Source organism: Porites lutea, chromosome 11 (genome assembly GCF_958299795.1).
Source record: "Porites lutea chromosome 11, jaPorLute2.1, whole genome shotgun sequence".
In the NCBI taxonomy this organism is placed as follows: domain Eukaryota; kingdom Metazoa; phylum Cnidaria; class Anthozoa; order Scleractinia; family Poritidae; genus Porites; species Porites lutea.
In genome coordinates, this window is record NC_133211.1 from 15,863,295 (window position 1) to 15,889,574 (window position 26,280).

Below are 26,280 nucleotides of genomic sequence, written 5' to 3' on the forward strand. Positions count from 1 at the left end.
CAAGATGGCGGACGAGGTGTTGTGGAAAAACGTCTATTCAAACAATACCAAAGCGGACTTTTCTGGTTTCTTAAAAGCTTTAGATGTATGGATAGAAAAACCACATGTTATCAATCGACGTCTTATGGGTGCGCTTATTGTAAAGAAAGCACCTTTTGAGCATTTGACAGAAAAAGATCTTGCGTGTTTTTTTGCTGATCAGAGGCAACAACTGCTACATACACAATCGCTACAAGGGAGCTTTGCCAGTGATACATCGAAAAAATCAGAAATCGGAGAAAAAATATGTTTAAGTAAGGGGGAAACTGATATATTCGAAATTCCAGGAAAGGATTCTTTTCCAGATCCAGCAGATGATGAGGAAGGAAATTCGATTACACTCAGAAAATTGTTACCTCGACAGCTCGATAAGAGAGATCCAATTTTTGAATTGGTATTTATAGGTAAGAAGTATTATAACATTTAACACGTTGGTAAGATTTCCTTACAACCCCATAGATTTATTATGCATGTAGCAATTTCATACTATTTCTTGAGGCGAAAAATGTTTTTTTTTAGGTCAATTGTTCAGCCCCCCTAGTCCTATTGCTACAAATACATCCAAGAGTAAATAAAAGAGCTATCATCATCATGATGATCTATCATTGTCGTTATCATTATTATTATAATCATTGTTATTGGAAACTGAACATTACATCGCTATCTCAGTCACTTGACCACGGTAAAGTCTTAAGTCATACTCAACTAATCCTTCTGTTAGTGTTATTGGTCAGTCAAAAATAACGATGATTATCATTATTTTAAGTACAATTTATAATAATTTTGTTTTCATGGTGACAACAATGTCTCTTATTATTTATTATTTTCAGAAAAAAGTGAGAGGAGAGTTTACTTTTTTCCTCTTTCACCTAAAGTGTTGGAGAAAGATAAGTACCAGGATTGGTTAAGCGAATCAGAGTCATATTGCCTTTTTTATGAGCCTCTTGCTGAAGAAAACCTTGCAAGGTAAAATCCCTTGAAAGTTACCTTTTTTACAACTGTGCTCTCTCACTTGTGGCCAGTGACTATAAGACTGCAATGAGTTAGTCTCTCTCTTTGAGCCATTACAGAACAATGGTTTGGGTAGAGAATTCGTACATTACAAGCAGGTGATTTTTGGGACTAGCTGCCAAGCATTAGCCTCTGAACCTGAAGGCCAAGACGGATAATACCCTCCAAGATCTGCATAATTATTCTTCAGATCATACAAAAGCAGAAACCAATAATAAATAATATATTTTATTATCATTATTCAGTAAAACATACATACCACGATGGATGTCATGTCTGTCTTTATTTGTCTGTTCCTCGGCGAATTAAGGATATAAAGGGATGTTAAGCTTAGCAGATTTTCTTCAAATAGCAGTTGTCATCTATTGACTTGTATTCTGGCTGTTCTCACTATGATTTTAGGCAGAAGTGCAGCTATTTCTTCTTTGCAAATAGTGTGAATTTTTCCACCATTTTCTTCAGCTGTACAAAAGCAACCGAACTAATGCTACATCATTTCCATGGGCTCCTTGTTACCATCCCTTTTTTTCTGGCATTAGCCTATACTGTTGACGTCATTTTATCAGATATGGCAAGCATCTTCCAAATTTGGTCAACAGTAGCTGGTAACGCAGTAATTTTAGCCAGGGGATTTTGAGGTAATTTGAAACAAAGAAATATTTTGAATTAGTTATAATTACCACGTGATATATCACACACATTGTCCACCATGTGAGAAGACAAGTACTGGAATTTCTAACTCACTTTATTAATTTCAGTGTGATTACTGGTAATTGGTGATATCATTTTTAACATATTTGTTATGTTTTGCCCTTAAGAGTGTCACTACTTCTGAGGGACGATAAAACGACTGTTAATGATGGTAGAAGAGATGGTGTGTTATGTCCCACAATTCAGTGGTTGCAAGATCACTTACTTCCTAAACTGTGCAAGTGGGCAGAGGAAATACAACCAGATGGTAAAAGCAGCAAAGGGTCACTCAGACTTGTCCCTCTTGATCAGTACACTCTGTTATATCACAGATTAAAACAAGATTATGGTGAAAAGCTTGTTAAGGTATCAAGGTGTATGTTCTTAAACTACCAGTAAAACTCTTATCGTGATATGGAAGCTAAAATAAAGGCCATTCTTTTCTGTGAGATACTGTATCGAAAATACTGAAGTATCTGTTAAAAGTTGTTTAGAACTACAAAAACTGAACTAAAAAATAACTTTTTTCTCTTGAGTTTTGTCTTTATTTTTTTTAGTCAGGTACAGTGGTTGTATTTTGTACCTAGCTAGTGTCACCTTTTCCAAGGTAATGGTTTGTCTAAGTACTGAAATTAATATTTCTCCATCCCTGGCATAATACAATAGCTCTTTTACAGTATACTCCAGATGAAATACATAGGGAGGACTCTTTTGTGGCATACATGTATGGCAATAACATTTACTCCTTGGAAATGTTTTTGTTGTTGTTCCTTATGAGCTTAAAAACAATATGAAATTCCAATGAAGAAATGTCACAGCTACACGCATGTACTGCAAATGAATCCCCCCATTGTTGTAAGTTATAATACTACTTACAACTATGGGTGAATATCATTTTATGTTAACTCAGTTTCCTCTTTCCCTAGATCTGGCCTGAGAGGACAGATCCTCAAAAGTTTGTTTATGAAGATATTGCTATAGCTTCATACTTGTTGGTAAGCAAGTAAACAGTTAATTTAGTTACTCTCACAGTGACATCAACAAGAGGTGATTGATCTTCAGAGAATTGATGAGTGAAGTATCTAAATAATTTGTGAGTGTTTCTGAGTTGTAACCACATATTAACAAGCTGGAACAATATTATCAAGCTAATACCACCACTTTGGGTGGCAGTAAAAACTATGAAAAACTGGTACACAATCAAAAAATATCACTATTGAAATTTTGGTACTTTGTCCTTTTTTACCTGAATTGATATTTACAGACTCCTTCAACTTGGCTTGGGTTGACAAAAATCATTGATTTATATGAAATTGTCCAATCCCACTTCAACCTCATTCCACAGTGAGTGCTAACTGGATAGTGATATTGTAAGACAAGGATGCAAAATATGCAGTTTGGTATCTAATCTGTGGTGTAAATTGATTTCTTGTAGGTTCTTTGGGAAGAAGAGAGAAGAAAATTAAACCTAGAATTAAAACAGAGTTTTGTTGACCTTGGATGTGGAAATGGCTTGCTTGTCCATATACTCAGCAAAGAGGGGGTAAAGCTGAAGTTTTGTGGTTGTTTGGTAACCAGTGCTTATATAAAAAATGAATGGTCTGCCAAAGTATCAATAGTCAATAATATTTACTCCATTTTGAAATTATTAATGCAGGAAATAACAGTGCTTTTGGATGTTGTTGAAACAATGTAATAGAAACGGTGGTACATGCAAAATACATGACTTCTTTAATGTAACTGGCAGTTACCAACATTATTTCACCTTCCTCTTAGCTTTATACACCAATTTCAATTAAGGTTGCTTCGGTAAAGAATGATTCATGTTTCATAGCCCGCGGTGCATTATGGGAGCAATGGCGACCATAGAAACCCAGACAGCAAATGCTACTGACGCTATTAGGCTATGTCAGCAGAACGCTAAGACAAAGTATTTCAAAACACTGAAACGGAGGCCTTTGGCAGTTGCTGGTTTTTGAGACAGTGATTTTAGCGTAGTTTTTGCTCTGTGGTAATATGCAATGCTGCAAATTTTAGACGAGTTTGCTTTGCTCATGCACGGGGCATGCACATGGGAATTTTAGATGGAGTTTTATAAAACAAATTCAAGGCATCTGTTGAATAATAAATAACTTAACGTTACGGGTTTATTTATTTTTAGGCATTTTTTTAAAACAGAAGATAAAAAAGAATATTGTTGATTTGTTTCATTAAAATAATTAGCATGTGGCCCAGACAGGCAGCTTAAAGAAGCGGTATATATTTCTACAGGGGCGGATCCAGGATTTTTTTTAGAAGGGGGTGCACTCGTCTCTTGCTCTACTTCAACACCAATCAACCACATAGTTTTTTTTTTGGCAGAATACCAGTTGTATTAGAAAACGGCAGGTCATCTCAGGGGGGTGGGGGGTGCACCCCCTGCTCCCTCCCTCTAGATCCGCCCCTGTTCATCAGTCGTGCTGTTCGTAGTTAGTTTGTACAAAACAAGGGGAAGAAGGAAAATTTCCAAGCGTCATCCTTAAATAAGTGCTATGTCAACAAGATGAAACCGTTTTTGCGAATGCTTCAGTGCTTCTACAGTAAAAAAATAATAGGCTACCCTTCTTGGATTGTGCAATAGTTGGGATATGTTATTTCCCTTGCAAATAAGTAGATGGCTTGAAAGTAACGTTATTTTGTGTTAATTATTTATCACCTTTTACTTTATTACAGCACCCAGGAACAGGCATTGATGTGCGTCGCCGTAAAATCTGGAATTTGTATGGTGGAAAAACGAATCTACAGGTTAATATATATATCAGCTTCACGTATAAACAGGCTTTCTGAGCGGCTGATTATTGACATTGAAACAAAGTAAGCAGACAGTGTAGCGACAACTGCTTTTGTTGTTTTTATATTGGTAGGAAAGAGCATTAGATCCAACAGGAGCTGGTTTATTTCCTGATGTTGATTGGCTGATTGGGAATCACTCGGATGAGCTAACCCCATGGATACCAGTCATGGCAGCAAGGCAAGTTAACTATCTACACAAAATCATGCTTAAAGGGGCTTTGTCCGGCACGGCTGTCTAGTTCATTGGGTTGCCTAGCTATAACGCGTATTTTTTCGCTAAGGAACTTGACGTTAGCGAAGTATTTACTTGTAAATGACAAAGTTGCTCTCTTAGTGAGCTTTCCGCACTTTTTGCCAAAGATGCCACAATACTCACCAAATTTCTTTGAACATTGGGTTGAAACTGAAGATTTCTCATGTCACGCCTTGTCAACCAACTTATCCCTGTGCATACTTCTTCTCTCTTTCCCCAATGTTGAGATTCGCGTTCATTTTCAAATGGGTGATACACGAATCGACATTTGGGAAGGGCGTAACATGACAATGTTTCAATGAATGTGACAAGTACAACTTTACCTCACTCGTGGCCAGGTACAAATTTCTTTACATCGGAGTCAATTCTGATTTTATGGTGGAGTTTTTCGAACAAAAGTTGTAGAAACAAAAAAGGGGCATAGTTCATCATGAGTTCCTCCATAGCTCAGTGGTGAGAGTGTTTAACCCACTAATCTTTGCGGGCCAAACAAGAGGGACGTGAGGGCAACTCCCGCTCACTTTTGCCTCTAGTCGTAAGAACACTCTTTTCGTACTAACCGCGACATAATAACATGCTAAAGTAGTAGCATTTTAATTATACCACTTCAGAAAATCCTTAGGAAGCAGTGTCTACTATTCTTTGCATTTGGTCGTCGACTGGCTTCTGCTGTACGTAGCATGAGTCTGAAAGAATTTCCAACTATTGAATTCTTTTACTATAGATCGTCTTACACGACGCGATATTTTGTGTTGCCATGTTGCTTGTTTGACTTCAATTGCAAGGTAATTATATCAGCTAGAGGTATATTATAAGATTGTAAACCCCATATCTCGCTAAATGGGCCCTTTTTCAGACATCTCATACAATTAACTTCAGGGATTCAGGAACCAAACACCACACTGTGCCGTCACCACCTATCAATAGGGACCTTACCAAACTACGACGGCGACGGCAAGGAGAACGTGAAAAAAGCAATAGTTTTAATGATCAAGACGATAACTCTGCACGTGCATCACGCTTTTTTGTACATTTGTTTGCTGAAATGACCAAATTTTAAGTTTACTTGAGAGCGGGAACGGCAAAGCGATAGTAGTCAACCATCTCTGTCTGAGCACGGGTGCTTCCCCCTCTCCTCAGCTCCAACCAAAATTCCCTTCTTTTAAGTAACTGGGCGACTTGTAACAATCGCGAAAAAGTTTAAAAGGTTGCGAGGTCTATTTTTCAGTGACGTTTTCATAGACGTCGCCGTTGTCGGATCGTAAGGTCTGAGAGTTAACCGAATGTGGTTACCAGTCCCTTCCCAGTCGTGCCTATTCAATCGAACCTCGTTCCGTGAGCGACCACCCCAAATTCGAAGATTTAGTGGTCGCTTACGAGAATTTCACCAACGCGAACCTCTTCCGAGAAGAGGTCCCGACACATCTACGTTTTGGCAGAGAATTTATAACTTGCAATTTCTAAGTTACGTATACGTGTAGTTCCATGTTGCCACTGAAAGGTATCAGTTTATTCTCGGAGTGGCGTATTACATACAGCAAAGAAAGAGACCACATCATGCGTCAAGTGGTCGCTTACAAGAGGTTAACCCTTTAAGTCCCAATGGTGACCAACATCAATTTTCTCCTAACAATATCCATAGATTGTCAAGAGATAAAGTTATGAGAATTAATAATATGATCACCAAAGAGAGAATGCTTTGATCTGTTTTTAAACTTTCTCAACTATTTTTTTTAAGGAAATGTATGAGGATAAGTATGGAGAATTTATATGTGGATATCGGGGCTTAAAGGGTTAAAAAATAATGGAAAATTATAAAATCGTCAGGCCAAATATTGGTCGCGGTCGATTACGAGTGGTTCTAATTATATGGCTAGTTTGACTGGGAAAAATTTTTTGTATTTTGGATAGGTGGTCGCTTACGAGAGATAGTCGCACATGGAAGTTCGACTGTATGTGCTAACACGGAGCTTTTCTCCATGACAACACGTTGTTACTTTAGGGCTCTGGGACCCGTTTCTCGAAAGTCCCGATTATTAACGGGCCCGGTAAGCTGTCTCCGTTTACATTAAAGATTGAGGTTTCAGTAGTTTTTCATCTAACATGATAAAATTATCAGTTTATGGACAAAATGGAGTAGTTTGCTAGCCAGGACAGGCGCTCTTATTCTTTAAATTTCGATTTGAATATTTGATTTCGGGCCCGTAAAGTTACCGGGGCTTTCGAGAAACGGACCCCCTGGGACCCGTTTCTCGAAAGCCCCGGTAACGTTTCGGGCCCGAAATCAAATTTTCAAATCGAAATATAAAGAATAAAAGCGCGGATCCTGGCTGGCAAACTACTCCATTTTGTTTCATTAACTGATAGTTTAATCATGTTAGATGCAAAACTATTGAAACCTCTATCTTGCATGTAAACAACAACAGCTTTACGGGCCCGTTAATTATCGGGACTTTCGAGAAACGGGCCCCTGGAGAGAAGTCTTAACTTTCAAGTCATTTTGATATATGTGTTCTCCTTTAAGTTTGTGAGGCGAAGCAATAAGGTACCGCAGTATAGGGGATACCTGGATTTTATACATGAAGTGGGAGAAACATGTGGCTTTCAAGTAGAAGAGGATTCCCTGAGGATTCCATCAACCAAAAGGGTACATTATATAGAGTAATAGAGCGTTTTCACTCACGTGGCCAGCAGCTATGCAAATTTATTAGAACAAACGAAAGCGTTTACATAAGAAAAGAGTTCAACTCCCACGGGATTGGTTTGGGACACCAACATGGCCGCCGTTTTATTGTTTTGGAACACCAATAGAGAGATTAAGATTCACGTTTACGCCAAACGGCAAACGTGAATTTGTACCACGTGACCAAGTTTTCCCCCTTATTTTTCGTTTATTGTTTATTGCTTCTACACAAAAATAAGTAGTTTTATGCCAGTTTTATCCACAAGAATCGTTCTGGACTGTTTTTATCTGCTTATTTTCTATCCTGAGAAATTTTCAACTGACGTTTGCCGTTTGCCGTATGCCGTAAACGTGAATCTTAAGAGAGATTAAGATTCACGTTTACGCCAAACGGCAAACGTGAATTTGTACCACGTGACAAAGTTTTCTCCTTATTTTTCGTTTACTGTTTATTGTTTCTACACAAAAATAAGTAGTTTTATGCCAGTTTTGTCCACAAGAATCGTTCTGGACTGTTTTTATCTGCTTATTTTCTATTCTGAGAAATTCTCAACTGACGTTTGCCGTTTGCCGTATGCCGTAAACGTAAATCTTAATCTCTCTTTAATCTCTCTAATATGGCCGCCGTGACGTCACATGTGAAAACGCTCTATACACTGTACTTTGTCCTTAGCAGGGCTATTTATATGAGGAACGCAAACGCTAACCTCCCGTGCAACGGAGCAAAACATGACGTCCTTTCTTAGCTACAGTGCATTGCTGCGATGTTGCGCGTTTTACCACCCACGTTTGAACCTGTCTTGCAACGAATAAGGTTACAAGGTTTTGTTTTCGTGGGTCGTAAAACGCGCAACTTCTGATCACTATTTAACTCGTTTTGCAGCAAAGTCGCAGAACACGTTACACGTGTTTTGTTACCCGTTTTACCGCCCCTTAAACCTGTCTTATGCAGGACGCGTCATAATTGCCCCCGTATAAATGGCCCTATTGAGTGAATAGAGAGGTGATTAGTGAAATCATGAGCACATCACAACAGTTACACTTGTAAAGGTTTGTATTAAATTGACCCCGGAAATATAGTGCACTAGGTATTAGGCGGCGATCAAGCTCTCTGGGGCGCTCTGGCCCCGGTTGATCGCAGGGTAATACCTAGGTATTGACGGCCCAGTTTTCGACTTCTTTTTCAGATATGTCAGATCGGAAGAGTTAGAACGTATCCCAAAGAGAATCAAGTCCTCAGAGACAAAGTAATTAAGGATATGATACTACAAAGAGGGTGTGACGTTGACTCTTGTGTTATTCCAGACACCCTTGCTCCAAGGACATCTACCGAAGAAAAAGATATGATAGAGCCTCCCCACAAGAGCTCCCGCCGAACCACAGGGCCGCTTTCTCATGAAAACCCGGAAGACATGAACTGTCTGGAAATTGATGGACGTGAACAAAAGCAAAGCGTTTTGAGTTGTGCAGTTTCTTGCAACAACATTCGTCAAAGTGAGAGCTTCGACCATCAATCAAATTCTACCATAGTGTCGTCATCCACTTTCCAGCCCCGCCCAGCAAAGGAACCAATGCGGAACTGTACCTCCCTGGATCAGTCACTTAAAGATTTTATTGTTAATACAGTGGCTAGGAAACTTTTGGGTGTTTCACTTAAAACTGACACTACTTCAGCGGTTGACACGAGCCAACCTTCTTGCAGTTCTTCAACTAGTTGGAGAAGAGGAGGTAATTACATAGTTGCAAATAGGTTGAAGTCTAATTTTGTCCTAGATTAAAACTTTGATGGCCACAAATGATGTGAAAAAGCCCAAAGAATAAAAGCTATTCTGAGTAGGCTTATGCCAGATTTGTGTCTGGAAATGCCAACTGGGATGTGCTCAAGAAGCATATACTCCGTTTCCAGCGTGCTTCGGATATTAGAATGTCTGTGATCTCTAATGTCACTTTATAGTGACAGGCAACTCAAGAACCGCCTTTTTCCAGTTCAATGATCTAGTCGGAAAGAGGAAAGCTCTGTTCACTTCTGCAGTGCTGTTTTAGCGGCGTTCCAATAAAGGACCTTTAAGCCATCAGCTAGCCTTTCAACCCGGGGTGGGGGGAAACTTATATGAAAGGGGTGGGGATGCTCGTCGGAAATTTTGAATTAAACCCCTAAAGGAGAATGATCTGGGCGTGGGTCAAGCTTTTTTTGACCCCTAAAAGAGACCGTGTTAAAACACAGACAATATATATATTTCAATCTTTTTTGCGTGCAACCCTAAACAAGACCTTCCCGGCTAAATATCATGGAGTTTTGCCCAGAACACTCTAAATGAGACCAAAATCCGAAATTTATACCCCTAAGCGAGACGACGAGCATCCCCACCCCTTTCATATGCGCAGTCCGTCCCCCCCCGGGCCTTTCAAGTTAACCAAAAAATGTTGCCCCCACTTGTATGGACGTCTACGACCGACTCACCCTTGAGGACATAAGGTTAATTAGCTTAATTAAGGTTAATTAGGACGAAGATCGATCACCCGGCATCAAATAAAATGAATTTTACAATAAAATGAGCTTTTATTTAGCACAATCCGGCTGACTTGCGGTAGGACACGTACTACACGTTATGGAAGTTGCATGGCTTTCTTCACTGGAGATCTTCCAGGGATCAGTGATACGGGAATGTCCTCTCAGACTCGCTATCATATTAATACAGCTATTTCGAGAAAGGTTGTCAGAAAAAATGTGCAGATGACAATCCCGAAAGGTAATATGGGATATGATGAATACACTGTTCGTGAAACTATAGTTGTCGAACCCACTTTTGATGCGTTCATTTAGCACTCGTAAACATTCGTTCATGCCCTTTCATGCCATTCTTTCAAATTTCTTTAAGGAACAGTGCACTCAAAACAACCCACAATACCTTTTGAGATTGTCGCGTGCACTTTTTCCGACAACCTTTCTTGAAATAGCTGTATTTCGACAGTGGCCTAATCAATGCTAAGCAACCTAGTCTACATACGTACATCTTTTATTTGATAAAGCAGGTTGAATAAATGGCAGCTATTGCTGATGTGGGCCTGCTATCTACTCTACACTATAATGAATTAACATCTAAAAATATATCCTAATATAAATAATTATAAATACAAATAATACGTGAATATATAGATGAGCTTAAGATGACTATGTAAAAATAAGTATATAAATTGCAATAAAGTTAACTTAGACCCTGTTTACATGGGGTACCCCGGTCTAGTGGGGTTGGTTTCTTTTGTTTTCACGCTCTGGGGGACACAACACAAAAGAAACCTACCCCACGAGACCGGGGTCCCCCACTCCATGTAAACAGGCTCTTAGACAAAGCAAATGAAAGATAAAAGGATGACTAATCAAACTGACTAGTAATATACTAGATATCAATAATATATAAATTCATCACTATTATTATTGGTTGCAGCAGAGTTCGTGCCGAAAGTAATTTGGTCAATGCATTTAGAGATTTGTTAATGTTAGCCTTGAATGAAGAGCAACTAGGCTTGAACTTTAACTGGCCAGGTCTTTGAGTGGAAGCTGGCTGGCAGTTACTTTGCGTGATACACATTTAAAAAGAACGAAGAATACTATCAAAACAAGGTCACCCACCTCCACCGTCACTTCCACTCAAGGCCAGAATACTCAGCATTTTCGTTACAGAATTTTGACAACCTTAGAGCAGTTTCGATGAAGGTTGCTTTGGGCATTGGGAATTACGCACTGGAAAGCTATTGTTTGGTGGTCACTCAAGCTAATCATTGCAGTGAGATGTGATACCCAAATGGCCAATGCTCAATTACCAAAACAACCTTTATTGAATTAGGTATATCCATTTGTTAACTTCCACGTTTCATATTGAAGTCTTCAACGTTTTTTTAATAACGCGTTTCAAAAGGAAATCTTTTTGAGTACAAACTTATGCAAGTTTCTTAAATTTTCAGTTGAAATGGGACTTTCTGAAGTGGCAAAATTGTTTGACAAAAGCACTTTGTTACAACTGAAGAATGAATGCGGAGGACTTCAGACATTATTACGGAACCATTATTACATTTTCAAGGGTAAGTTCCAGTGTTTAGATAACAAAACAGGCACTTCTGTGAGCAGTGCATGGTCAAGTGATTTTTGGTATTATTTAGGGCGTGCCCAATGGCAAATTGGTGTTCGATTTTTTTCAAAAATTTCTGTAGGGAGGTTTGTGACTTTTCTACTTTTAAACCGGACAGGAAAAGTCTTAAAAAGTTTATTTTTGCCAGCAAGGTGAACTATGTTTGACGCACTACATCAAACGAGCCTTTTTTTAATCTTACAGTCGTGGGAGGAGTTGTTCAAATAAGGGACTGGACCCGAGAGACTCTCATCCCAAGAGGAAGGAAAGGTGACCTGGCGAGAAAGCAGCGAAGATCCCAGGCGTTATGGAAAACGTCCCTGTGCTGGTTTAACTTGCATCATCCTGATGGGTGCCCTGTGTCCGTAGAAAAGTGCCCTTTTGCGCACAGTGAAGATGAACTCAAAGAAAGGCCTACAGCTGAGTACCTCAGCAGCCTTTAGACGTTTTTGTACCTGTCAATAAGAATAAAAACAACAGCAACAAATTGATTACTTTTCTTGTTGACTTAGTCGCTAGGGTGATTGGCGAGTTTTGCATCCCTTACTGCGCACAACATCTCGAATCACAGCAGAAGCGTAGAGACAATAATTCAAATATCGGTCCATTTTATAAACCATAATGCACCTTGTTTACCCTCTGAAAAATTTGTATAACCATTGATTCCAATTTCTCCTGGGTGTTACAATCGTCCCAAAACAAGACATACGAAGAAAATTACCATGTTAAGTAATGGTCCAGATAAGAAGGAAAGAACCAAACGCACTGAATAAGTCGGAATGCAAAAAAGGTGCTATCTTTACTATTGCCCCTGCTACACTTCTGATTGGGTTAAACATCAAATTTTACGAAATCTTCGCAAAGGAACATGTATATAAATCCCTTGTTTTCTAACCAACATAAAATCTCTCTCGAGTCTAAGTAACAGAAATATTATGTGAGGTATATGTAAAATTGTAAACTTTTCTTGGCTATCGTTTTCAAATCTTATGATTGGTTGAACAAAAAACAACCTCTAAAAATGAGGTTTACTCCTTTTTTGTAGGTTTATGCATTCTCTGTGTAAAAATGAAAACATTCCAACGTGTGGGAAGCGTATTGCGCCATTATAAAATACAGTTTCTTCTTTCCCCACCCCTACCCCCTTGCGCTGGCGGTCAATAAATCCCCTGCCGTTTATATTTTTTCACGCGCGCTCGACGGACTTTGAACGCCAAATAGAGGGTCTGTGAACAGGCTACTTGCTCTTTAACATGGCAGTTTATGTAAAGGCGGGTCTATTCCAGTAAAAAGTTAACAAATTGGAAAAAAATGGCAGATTAACGCTAATTCGCAGTTATCGCCTCAATTGCATTCCCCCCCATTCTGCAGAAATCAAAAAGATTACCCCGGTACCTTGAAGCATGGCATTGAGGGCCAATTAACATATTATAAGACAAAAGAATACCTGCCATTTTGGAATATGGTGTACATATTTTGCTATTTTGTCTGTCGTTATTATTTCGGAAACAAAAAATAATATACTGTTATTTATTGGTGGAAATTTCCACTTCACAATTGAGCCAGAATATCAGTAGTTATTAATAAAAAGCAGTAGCACTTCAATAGGCGAGTTTCGTATTCCCCTCATTCCTGGGCGGCCTAGGACGAGTGCTTGTTTTTGCTCGAGAGCGAGGCTAATGCGGGTCACTTCTCACCAAGAAGACAAACTTCCTCAAACTAACATGAGAAAACTGCGGCTGATTTGCCAAAAAAAGGAAAATTTGAAACGTTCGAAGGTTCCAGAGGGCTCAAAACTTATTTACAGGCTTGAGAAATCATTGTTTCAAACAGTAAAAGGAAAATCAGCTCGTCATCACTTAGCCCGTTCCAGGCGTTCAGATAGTGGGGAGCGGTGCGAAGTAAAAAGGAGCGCGAAAAAATAACAGCGAGGGAGGAGGAGAGGTGAGCTTTCTTTACTTTGCACCGCTCTCCACTATCTGAACGCTTGGAACAGGCTAGTCATCACCGAGAAAAACAACGAGACTAACCAGGAAATTGACCGAAATAGTTATATTATACTCAGTTCCTTATATTACTTAATGTTCTATCAAAAATATTTTGAAATACATTTTAAATCTGAAGAGAGAGATTTTATAGCATAATTATTTGTGATAGCAATATCAGTGGTTAAAATAAAATAATGATGACTGTGTAGAAAGCAAGCCATTACTATTTATGTTTTTTTAATGAGGAAATGTCAAACAGTTGTTTTCAGATAAAAGTACTAAAGCAAAAATCAAGAATTTCAATTCCCTTTATCTTTAGGCATTGTTTTATGTTACCTTTTCCCCCTTATCCCCTCCTTTGAATAACCTTAAATGCTAAGCATGTCGCTTCCTCTGCAAGAATTTTTTTGACGTATCACCGCTCGCGGGATATTTTTTTTAGACAAGTTTCCTTTGCAGGAATTTTGTTTTTGGGAATTGTCACCCCATCTCCGGTTATTTCTAATGGTCCGTCCCTAAAGGGCGCAAGAAAAAACGGGGCGCGCGAGGGAGAAACGCGTGTCTCTCTCGCGCGCCCCGTTCTTTCTTACGCCCATTATTTTTCAAGCGCCTGCTACGCCAGCTAAACCGATAGATTCTGGCCTCTTATTGCGCACAAAATTATTTTTTGTGCCCAATCACAGAAAAGCATTCGAATGAGTCGTGGAACTTGTTCGGTAAGAGCAGCATCCCAGGAGCTCTCCTGCCCGTTCTCAGTGAAAACTTTCGCCGCAGTTTTTCCTGACCCAACTGACCGCCCCCTGGCTCTCCGAAGATGTTATTAAACGTGCTAAGGGACGAACCTTAAGAAAAGTTATGGGGGGAGGGGGGGGGGGGCGAAGTACCAAAAAAATTCATGCCAGGGAAAATTAAGTGAAAAAAAATTCATGCATGCAGAGTAGACCAGGAAAAAAATTCCTGCATTGGCCTTCCACACATTTTGCACAAATCTCAGGAAGGAAGGCAGAAAAGCATAATGTGTGCAAAACATCAGCTTTTTGAATAAACTTCCTGCTGAAGTTTGGTCTTGTAAATAATCACACCCGATATAAAAAAATATATCTGAGGCTTGCAAGCTTATACACTATAGAGGAGCTGTAACCATCAATGGCACCTGGCATTACTATGATGGACTATGGGAGAGGCACAATAGAGGCCAGGGACTTAAAAAAATGTGCAGCAAATGTCCCATGTACTCCTACTGGCTTTCTCCTATCTCACTGTGTTTATATCGCATAAGGTCTTTTATAGTGGTTGGACATAAATTATTTTATATATCCTTTAAGAACGCCACAAATCTATTGATGTGAATACACTCTTTTTGTATGATATCATAAGAATGCCTTATTTTGTGGCCAGTGATGAATTAACACTGGCAACATTCCTTCCGTGACTTGTTGTTCGTAATGCTATTTACATGTAAAATTTCAGCAAAGCAATATGAACTTGCGCAGTACCAATGTACGTACAATACAGGATACCGTAAAATTCCGAAAATAAGCCCCTCCAAATATAAGCCCCAAAACCGGTAACGCAAAAAACCTTCCGTTAAATCGCCCCTCCAAATATAAGCCCCCCGGGGGCTTGTACTTGGGAAATTGCCCTCAAATACAAAGTAAAACAAAGCATAAACGGTAAATTTACTTCCAACTACATGGCTAGCCCAATCGATTTTGAAACGCAAATTTCCCTCCGCAGATAAGCCCCTCCAAAAATAAGCCCACAAGTCCCGGGGCTTATTTTCGGAATTTTACGGTACCTTGTGTATAAAAGGCCATTGTGAACTGTACCTTAGATGTGTATCAACTTACTTTCGCATACGTGCCCAGGTAGCCTATATTTAAATTATGCCCTTGGCCAAGTGAACAACTGAATGACTTAATATTTTTTTAGTTTAGTGTTACTTTAAGGAAAAAACATATTCGTGCACAACATCGTGACAAAATAATATTCATTCAAGGGAAACATTAAAGAAAAAAAATTCATGCTGCTAGAAAATTCTCTGCCCCCCCTCCCCTCCTTCCCCCCATAACTTTTCTAATGGTCCGTCCCTAAACGCCTTAAACGTTACAAAGAATGTCACGCATGACGAAACACGTCAGAAAAGCTGGTAAAGTTGACCCGGGTGATAGGGTAACCCTACCTGTGAATTTTGCTTATAAACTAGAGCTAACTTTAACCCGCTTGCTAGGGTAACCCAAGCATAAGGGTAACCCTCTCCTAAGTTGAAACTCGCTTAACTTTACGTTTACGCGCGACACTTCATACTTTACGGCTTCTATTTCATTTAAGCGCGTAAAATTTACGGGCGTACGCACGTAAAAATTACGCCAAATAGCGACACGGATCTTAATATCGCTGTATGATCAAATAAATACACAAAGGAAATGAGTGCCAAACATACCTTGATTCTTAAAAAACGTCTTCACATATATACGTATGACACAAAAAGAGATTATGCACATATTATGTCTTAACACTCAGAGAAAGAAGAGAAAGAATAACTTTAGAGTGAAAGCGAAGATTTTTGGGACGAAGGGGCTAAAAATATTGCTGCAATTTACTAGACCGGAGCTGTTGAAGAAACATCGTTTGCCCATCGGGCAACTTGCGATGGAAAGACACTTATTTGACGTGTAGTTCTATGGCACAGACAAGGTTCAGTATTTTGATCGAATTATCGAATTATCGCAAAAAACAAATTCTTAGCGAAACGAAAAGTCCACAAAACATTCTTCACTTGTTTTATTCCTTTATTTTGTTTGCAGATTAACTTAATATTCTAAGATTTGACGGCCTGAAAGGCACCAGCGCCTACAGTCTTTTTACATGCACGTGGAGTTACAGGTTTTATTGAAAATTGCCTGTCAAAATTCCTGCGAATGTCATATGCTCCAGCGAAGACAATCATTATAAATATTTTCACCTTCTTCGAAGTGTTGGTTACCGCTTTATCAAGAAAACAATCAGATTAAATACCTTGCAAATAACAGAACAAGTGGATTTAACCCAATATATTTCCGCCTGGTGAGACAATAGTTACTTCAACCAGCTACTCTGATTGCACTGTTCATGATCCTTGGGGTTCACTGAAATTCTACGTTTGGATTTTTTAACCGAAGTATAACTTAGGCCACGGTCTAGCAAATCGTTGGACCTCCAGATATCTTCGTTAGTGGGTTATTTTAAGAAAATAAGTGCATTTCCAGTCTAGCCCTCATGCTTTCATGAACCTTTTCACGGTAAATGGTATTAAGATAAAAGCGTTCCGCAAAGTGAAAATGGTTTGAAACCCGGTTTTTTGAACACTGGCTAAACTCCGTTTAAATAACTGGCCCTAAATGTTTTGGATAAGAATTCGTAGCCAACTTGTATTCCTAAGAATGCAAAACCAATTAAGTTACCATTTATCGCATCAATTCACACAGAGAGATTTCGTTCGGCCAGGACCAAAGGCAAATATTTTAAAGCTTCGTTAAAATCTGTCACATTGTAACGAAGTAATGCCACGACGAAACGTCTGCGTACTAAGGGGTATTTCGATTGCACCACTGACTCTTGTCCTTTGAAATAAAGAATGCAAGGCCTGTGTGTATAACTTGATGGTTGGAATATAACTTTTTGAGCACGACTTATAGTAGGGTGTTATCTTTTTCCTGCTAATTTAAAGAATAACAATTTTCCTTTTCTTGTGCAAGTAGAAATGTGGGCAGGATCATCACGTAGGCGTGGTCGCCACCTGTTCAGACGGTCTAATGAACCCTCAGCAGGTATTACGATCAAAATCTTCAACGCTGTTTTTCTGCCAAAATATTTAAATGAATCAATAACTTTCAATTTTCTAACAGGTATCAGTTAGTTTCAACTGAACGCCAGCCCAATTCACAACTCTCACAACTCCAAATAAAAAAATAATAAAAAATGTGGGCAGTACTCGGTTGAGAAAACCCTCGATTCAATGTTCCCATTGAATCTTTTAGCTGTAACGAATGGTGTTTAAGAAATCCCAGTTATGCCCCCGTCTTTCCTTTGTACTCTTTATGTTTAAGTACAGGCTAGCAGGTTTCTTCTCTGTTGTTTTGAATGGTGAGTCAATTGTTTTCGCTCATTACATTGTTTCCTCGTTTAAAGCAATTCCTGGTAGTTTAAAATAATCAACAAGGAAAAAAGTGTGGATTCAATTGACTTGAAACATTGAACTTGTTTCTTCAACAGAGTAAATAACGATATTTCACGCATAAAAATGACACTGCTATCCGACCTGATTACTACAGTAATTTAAGACGCAAAATGTGCTTGAAAATCCGACAGTGAATTCTAATCTTAACAGTATCATTTCTATTTAAACTGGTAAGTAGACCTAGTAACATTCTGCGCAATGTTTAGAGCAAAACACTTGTACAGGACACCTAAAAAGTTTACAGGCCAGCATTATTCGCTGAATTAGACCACGAAAACTGCTGTTTGTCTATATTTTTTCATGACACTTTATCACGAATAAAACATTTAACGCTCGTGGTACCTAACGGGCTAGCTGTCACAGTGTTTTATTTTGAAGCAATCGATAATAAACTTTTATTTTTCGTATAGTATTATCACTCAGCTGTTAAAGTACACCGTACACCTGGCGTACAGGGATTCAAAATGTGACCCTGGTTTCAAGCGATAGAGCTTCGCCAGAGCGAACTGAAACTGAGGTTATAGCGTCCAAAACAACATCTTCTGTGGCTAATTTACTAATCAACCTAGTTGACAAAATGAAACTTATAATTAAATGATTCCCTCCCACTCCCGCCGACGCAGCTCCAAACTGTTGAAAGTTAACCAGTCGTCCTTTTCACAACGGATTTTATTAGTAAAATGACGGAATTCAAACGTAATGCTTTCATTTGAACGATCAAAATGTTGCTTTCAGTGATCTACTGAGTGCCTCACTGGTGACTTTGATCCCCACTATTGACCTTTCGCAGCAAAACAACCAGCGAAAAAGCTGTTCAGAAAGAACTACAGTGGAACCTCCCGATGACTATTGTGGGCCAAAGGACTGGCAACATACGTTCGCTAAATCGAGGTTTCGTTATATCGAGGTTCTTTTTCATATATTTCACTATTGCTGGGTTTCAAAAAAATATTTCGTTATATAGAGGCTTCACTGTACCCAGCAGCTTTATTATGAATGATTACAGTTAAGGATTCCATCTCAAGACCGTTTACTGACTTAAATAAAGCAAAGTTGTACAGCATACGAAACAATCAACAAAAGCACAACTCGGTAATGCCCGCGTTCATGTGACACTCGGTAGCATTTCCTCCCTGTGAGATTGTTTCAGTTCGAACAGCACGTATCACAACAAAAAAAAAGGCAGCAACAAATAACTGAACCACGCAGTAGCCGTTAACGTTAATGGTGATGGTTTAGGAATTTATTAAAAGACCCAAAAGTGTAAACTGCTTCGCCATCACAGCATAGGAACACCAAGGGAGTAGCTTTGACTTCCAAGGAGTGAAACCCTCATGACACTAGGCTATTATCCACAGGCGCACTGAAAAGCTAGCATCACGTTGAACAGAATAACAAACAACACGAACGAGAACGTACTGCCTACTGACTTTCATTTGAATGGTCACAATTTAGAATTTCATTCACGGCACTCTAAAATTACAACTATGGCTGAGGAGCACCAGTACCAGCTACTCAGTAGGTTTATAATGGATAGTCAGTTAAGGATATTATTCACAGACGATAAAAGCTTTCATTTCAGTGCTGACACTTAAGAATTATATCCACGGAAGTTTGAACCATCTGATACGGACAATCTAGGTAACAACAGTACTGAATCAACGTACTATTGATTCATTCGGTAGTCGGAATGGTGCCTCAAAATGGTGGGATTTCACATCAGTCTGACACAGACTCTATAAACTGGGTTAGAAACATGCAGGTCATATACACAATAAAAAATAGCACCACAAAAAAGTACTGCTCAATAGCTACCGATTTGAAGGGTGGCTGGAAAGGATTTTTTTGCTTTTATCCACACTCTAATAGTTGAAACACCTAGAAAATGAATGGAACAACATAACAGTGGCTCTGCCGAGCTCAGTCAAAATAAAGCAGTTCTGAAAGTACTGCTTACCAACTTTCATTCCAGTGTATTTTTACACTTTCGCTTTCACCCACAGAATTAATTTATTGAACAATGCATGACAGAGATTCAGTTCTTGGAGCAGTGAAGAAAATCCCCCAATTGACCAAAGTACACTCTGAATTAAATGACTCGTACGGAGCAAGGTAGCATTCCTAACATCGAGAACTCCATCCTGGGGTGAAACTGAGCAAAAAATCATAACAGTTAAATCTATGCTTCACTTTAAGAGTGGCTGTTCTGATAAAAGATAAAGAGAGCATAAAACATGGGGCTTTGCTATGTTTATTATGATACAACACAAGCAAGTAATATTCCCTTTTTCATGTTAATATTGTCCATCCCAGTTTGTTATGGCCTTCTGCATCAATCCACGTTCTCCTGCCTACTACTACTAAAAATCCAAAAAGAGGTTGTTAAAAATTTGCAACTTCAAACAAATTACCCGGAACTTCTTATATTTTGCGGTAGGTTTTATTGCCTCATTCTTAACTGTAGTACTTACATTCAGTGTCACCAAGGGGGCATACTCACATATCAAATTTGGACATCAACAATTGAAACTTAGAACCCCAGAATAATATGTGCATTCCCTCAAATCGAAAGATTTATTATCTTACCAGCTCTATCAAGGATAGCAAAATAAGAGGCATTTTGCCTCAGGCTACTGTTTGAACTATCTTCATCAATTAAAAATCATAAACAACATGGCGGATGCGAAGTCGCCAGATGCTGTGGCAGGCACTCAACTGTTTAAAAATGCGAAGAAACCGTTGAAAAAATTCTGGTTCTTTTCACTCCCAGTTAATATTTGTAACGTCGGGTTACTTCCTAGGTCTTGACAGCGACAGTTACTCTCTGGCAATAAAATGTTTGAGGCATTATCGCCTGCATCAGACGAACGAAGCCAGAGTGTTCGAGCTTAGTCGGCAGCCACCTTACTATCACGAATTGTCGGGGATCATTCAATGGAACTCTTACCATCTCATCGTGACGTTCGCCACACAAGCGTCTTTCCCCTTACTGCTCTCTAAAGTCTGTCTACGCAATCACCTGGGCGAAAGATGCCTCCTGTGTTTTAGTGGTAAACACAAGAGCTGAAATTGTTGCTTCAAGTCCAAAGTCTGTCGACATGGAAGGATCGCGAAGTTTCTTTGCCTGCAGCCATTGAGCGTTCGTCGGCGGTTAGCTTAGTGGCGAGAACAAATGCACCCTGGCTTCCGAGTTTTTAATTGAAATCATTAAAGTTTTGAATATTCGGACTAAGCCAAGCAAAGATACCTAAAAACAAAGATACCTAAAAAGTGATCAAGTTTTTCTTGGTCTAGTTAATCTCCATCTCATAATGTTAAATACCCTCGACAGAGAATTTTTCAGTTTTTTTAGTTTAGCGACATGAGCACTACAAACGCTTTGCTCCACTGACCACATTTTTAATAGAGCTAAATTACCAGCCCTGACCCAGCGGCAAGTTTGCTTATTATAAAGAAACCTGCTGGTTTTTTTTGCACTCTTCTTTTCTGCTTCCGGAGTTTGAAGTCCATGGGCAAAACGTAAAATCTAAGGGAAGATTTACAAACAGGCACAACATGAACGGTTTCTTTTCATCAGTCTTTAATACTACAAACGTAATAACACTAGATCATAAAAGATATCCGTACATAAAACAACATTTTAAGGTCAATGCATAACACCGACAAGACGCTGCCATTGTTTTTATCCACTGACTACTAGACAAAACAGGAGGCCGTAGATAAAAGATTCGTCATTGAAAGTAAACAAGCTACATTCCTTCGCCGCTTGATCTCTTATTTATTCTTTCGCCTGTACGTAAAGATTTTCCGTGATGATTACATTGCTTGGTGCCGGGTATCACGGGATCTTATGAACAAAAGTGATGCTATCGCACGTAGGGTTCAGACCAAACCATTTCCTAGTGGCAACGCCTTGACATCAGAGTTACTAGGCCGTGTTATTTCCGTCTTTTTCTTTTTCATACCCATAGCACCTCAACAACGTTTTCTTCCGTTATCTTGGAGGTCTTGGATTTTAAACCAAGGCAGGGAATAAGGCCCAAACCGCATCAGTATATTAGCTGACCTGTCTAAGTTCGACCGCAGACTGGTTTGTCGTTATGAATACTATCGTCTGCAATGCCTCATATCCATAACCAGCTAACTTTTCAGTTCAATCGCGGTTTGAAGATAACTGACACATTCACAGATTACCTATTTCGTATCTGCTGACGCAAGGCGACCCAAAATCCTTCGAAAAGAGCTCAGAGCAGAAAGTGAACAAGCACATTGTATTCTTACAGCCATAACACATGATGACAATGCGGGTCCAAACAAAGACTCCTTATAAATGACGACACCGCTAGCTTTGTTCCACAAAAATATCTGTCTACGACTGTGAATAAACAAAGATTCTAAATCATAAAAGGAGCTAGGGGCTAAGGGCAAGCAGTAGAGATCACTAGGCGTGACTGACGGGTTTCAACTAGCCGCGCCCGCGGGAAACGATACCTAAGGTTCAACAAACAACATGGCGGATGACCAAGCATAGGAAAATGAATTAAAATTCACTTGTTCTTCTTTTGATTCAGTCTTTGAATCGCCACAAGTCGTTGAATACTGCTCTTCTGTGATTAAAGTGTCCGGAGTTGAATAATTTGGGACGGTCTTAAGTTTGAGAAAATTACCCGTCGTGTCTCCATAGTCTCCGTAAATTAACCTTCAGTTTAATCACTTGACGTTGCTGCTTTGCAGCGAATTGCAGAAAACTGTACCAAACATTTCTAATGAGCGAACAGAAGGATTGTTTCCTCTTCGATTACTGGAGTTTACTGTCGTCAGTACTATCTTTGGAGAGTCTGTAGAAAGAACGCTTGAGTGAAAACCGTGGGAATTACTACTTCATTAGAGATTTCACATTAAGACGACTTCCGGTTAGTTCAAGAGGCCTCAACAGTCGGCGTGCACACCAGTATACCTCTTCCTCAGTCCTTTTTGCAACACGATAGCGAAATGAAGAACCAAATGCTAGCCTTTCTAAAACACGCCGTGTAACACGATGGAGAAGTAGCAGAACTAAATACCATCTCGATTCAAATGCAAATCAGGAAGCGATGATGCAAGAAACTCATCCATGTTTACTTTGCAGGATTTTCAGCCTCAACACTCTTAAAACAAGATCGACAATATACACTGAAGTCTCCCGATAATCATACTCCAAGGCAAGATCTACAAAAGTAGAGTCCTGAATCGAGGCATCTTCACAGTGCATGACAAAGCTTACCATGGTAGAAAAATATACCCTACAGGTTAAACATCGGTAGAACAAAAATAATACCTAACAATGAAGTACAACCATGCAGGACAGACTTGAGGGTGTGTTTAATTTCTGCATGGAGAAATTTATCACTGGTGTTTACTTTACATTTTTTTGGCCACTTTAGTTTTTGTTTTTTTTATGGCAAGCAAATCACATGCAATTCAGTTTTCCTTTTCTTCGCTAGAGCTTCAATTTAGTTACTTAGTCGGATGTAGCCTTCCTAATAAAGGGGTCAGCACGAAATATTCACATCGAAAAGACTATCTTGGTGTTGAAGAATTATTATAACACTGTTCCGCAAGCGTTAACACTATGGAGGTGACATGGTCCACTGACGGTGAAACTGTTAAATGTACTTAACTGATATTTGACCACCGAGGCCTTTCTTTAGCAGAAATGTAATCTGGACAACTTAAATCAGACCTCGGGACTATAACAGAACAACGTGAAACAGCTGTTTAATGAGGCAAGGCTTTTAACTTTACCGAAACAGACCAAATTTTAGTTCAGGTGAAAACTGCCCACTAAAAGAACGGTGAAACCCGTAAACGTTTTCTACAGGTTGGTAAAAAAACTAAACCATGTACAGCACAGTGAACAGCAAGTGTCGCACATAATAAACACGGCTCAATATTCCCCACTGATCTCTCTTTCCAAAACACAAGCTTTTAGCCATTTACTAAACTGATAAAAGCAGGCTGGACTCCATGAACTCAATGAAAAAGTACTCCCTCTGTTTTTCAAGAAATAAAAAAGGCTTCGGAAACCAAAGGTTTGCCAACTATTACACAGGACTGGTGGCCTGTCATGAGAATTCCTTTTCGAAAACGCTGCCGATAAAAAAAGGAATGGCTGAAATCATCTGTACTTGTACCAACACTAATCGCCTGTCGTGTGTGTACATGTAGAATGGCATATTTCTCCTTTGAAACCGTCCAAAAAAACAAGCAGTGACATAGAAAAGAATCCACAAAGAGTATTCGCTTGATTCCATCGTGGGAACTCACACTGATTCAGTCCTAAGAATCTGTTAACCACAAACTGATATGTCCAGTCCATGCCGGATTGGCCTATCAGTAAAGTCTGCCGCCTTCCCACCGGTCAAGAGCTTTGTTTATAGCCTTGTTTATAGCCGTTCGTGGCTCAATTAACCCTTTGCCCGCCCTTTTCTCTCTTTCTAAAGAACAACAATCCAGTTAACGAGCGCAGACTTAAAGTTTCGATATTACTGTTGCTAATATTTTTCTCAGAAAGGCAACTGAAAGCTGATACTAATGATACACTTTCCAAAAACTATTGTCACTACAATACAGCCGTTCAAAACAAACAACATATTAAAAAGGAAGAAGAACAATGGTTTTCTCGTAAGTCAAGGCACTCGACGAAAATCTAGCAAGCTAGAACCATGTAGCTTGACTCAGGCACGGAAAAGGCCGTTGTTAAGCGTTCTTGGTTCTTTACACACAACGCGTGGTGACAGCTTAAATGATTAACAAGAATGATACGTAGATTTCCCCGGTAGCGAAAATATGACCTAACACTTTCAGGAATCAACTAATCGCTTTTTATTTTAATGGTCACTTTGAAAAAAGAGACGTATTTTAAAAGACGCTTCTCATGGAATAAATCTGCCAGTTTTTATATGCACCCCTTTTAAGGTGCCACAAGAAACACATAGTTAACCTTTTATCTCCCAATTCTGAACAGAGCCAAAATTAAATTGTTTTATATCCAAGGGTGGTTAACACTACTAGGACGTTGATAAAAAAGAGAGAGCCGAAATATCATGTAAAATACGATACAAATAAATAGTACCGTGTGAAAGCGTAGCTAGCTGGGTCGGTTTCTTTATAAATATCACGCTATAGAATTTCATCTGCTGACTCGGAAGTTAAAACACGCGGATGTATTATATCTGTGAAAGGGTTTTAAAATCGCACAGAATTCCAAAAAATTCACCCCTTGGGAATATGAAATAACAAACAGCAGCACCACAGGAAAGAAAAGCCCAATAGCGTCACACTTGAAGGATTTTATTCGCAAACTCTGAAGTGAGAACGTACATTGCATGACTCTGGGTGAAAATAATCAGGGTACGCGCGTGCGACAGGAAGTGGGCGTGATAGAGATAAAAGGCTTTCGAGGTGTCACGAGCATCGACTTAAACTTAGCCCTGCTTTTTAGCCTCCTGTCTGTTAGTTTTACAAACCAACGGCCATCTCTGCTTCTTTTCAATAACACGCCTGGTGGTTCCATTTTACTCGGCGAACCACGTTGTTTGAATTTGTAATGCTGTTTTAAGGTTGTGTGACATAAAGCTCTTGTCACAGGCGAATGTTTGGCGTGCAATATATGGTGGAGTGTCGATGTTGACGTTACATGTTTGTACGTCGAAGTAACAACAATTGCATTTTCTCAGTTTTTCTGACAATTCAAAACACTATGCTATTCAAGTGGAATAAAATAAATTTCACAACAATATATTACGTTAAGACAAATATGGGATCGATATCCTTGGTACCTGTTTTGTAAATTTAAATTGGTCTCTCTCAGTTTAGGTTTTCCAAACAAAATGAAATTCAGTATTCGCATCCAAGATCACCTTTCGTGTCGAATTATCCGATACAAAGTAAACAAACAATTCTTAAAATTCTGTTCCCCTCATGAACATGTAAATTCAGATATTACAATTTTAATTTTGGGCTACATATGCGCAGGTGTCAAACTCCAGAATGGGCCAACTTTAGTCATGTACTCTAGAATGCAGCCAACATGGAGAGGCTCGAATAATTGCAGGCTTTGTTCTTGTGCTTCGCTCGATCGAGTCTCAAAACGAAAAATTTGCAAGAGAAAGAGCCAAATCCTTAGTCTGTTGCGATAATTTATTCGTCTTTGGAAGCGAATCAGCTGTCAAATTGATTGGCAGTTTTTGGAGAGTATCATCTGCGCGGTCCAATGAAAGGCTCAGTGAGCCAACAGGCATGGTGAGGGACAAAGAGGGAAGGCGGGACACCTTCAAACATGTGTCACTTCTATGATGGCTTCTAACGGCGTCGCGAGACTAATTTTCGTGGACCAATCACGGACGACCACAGCTCACAATCAATCAAGAGCATAGGTGCCAGTTCCAAATGGCGCC

At 39.3% G+C, this 26,280-nt stretch overlaps 1 protein-coding gene across 1 annotated transcript; it reads left to right on the plus strand.

Moving 5' to 3' along the window:
* Positions 1 to 7: 7 nt before the first annotated feature.
* LOC140953060 (probable tRNA (uracil-O(2)-)-methyltransferase) lies at positions 8 to 12,126 on the plus strand. The gene is made up of 12 exons (XM_073402546.1): positions 8 to 443; positions 870 to 1,005; positions 1,869 to 2,106; positions 2,667 to 2,735; positions 3,176 to 3,283; positions 4,453 to 4,524; positions 4,644 to 4,750; positions 5,550 to 5,610; positions 7,350 to 7,472; positions 8,696 to 9,236; positions 11,472 to 11,588; positions 11,840 to 12,126. The coding sequence occupies exons 1-12, from the start codon at positions 125 to 127 to the stop codon at positions 12,076 to 12,078; spliced, it is 2,130 nt and encodes a 709-aa protein (XP_073258647.1). The 5' UTR covers positions 8 to 124; the 3' UTR covers positions 12,079 to 12,126.
* Positions 12,127 to 26,280: the final 14,154 nt, after the last annotated feature.

Bases quoted from the DNA above. Each gene is read 5' to 3' on its own strand.
- LOC140953060 (XM_073402546.1), top strand. From the start codon at position 125: ATGGGTGCGCTTATTGTAAAGAAAGCACCTTTTGAGCATTTGACAGAA. The intron at 4,525-4,643 runs GTTAATATATAT...TTATATTGGTAG, and splicing joins GTGGAAAAACGAATCTACAG to GAAAGAGCATTAGATCCAAC. The intron at 5,611-7,349 runs GTAATTATATCA...TTCTCCTTTAAG, and splicing joins TGTTTGACTTCAATTGCAAG to TTTGTGAGGCGAAGCAATAA.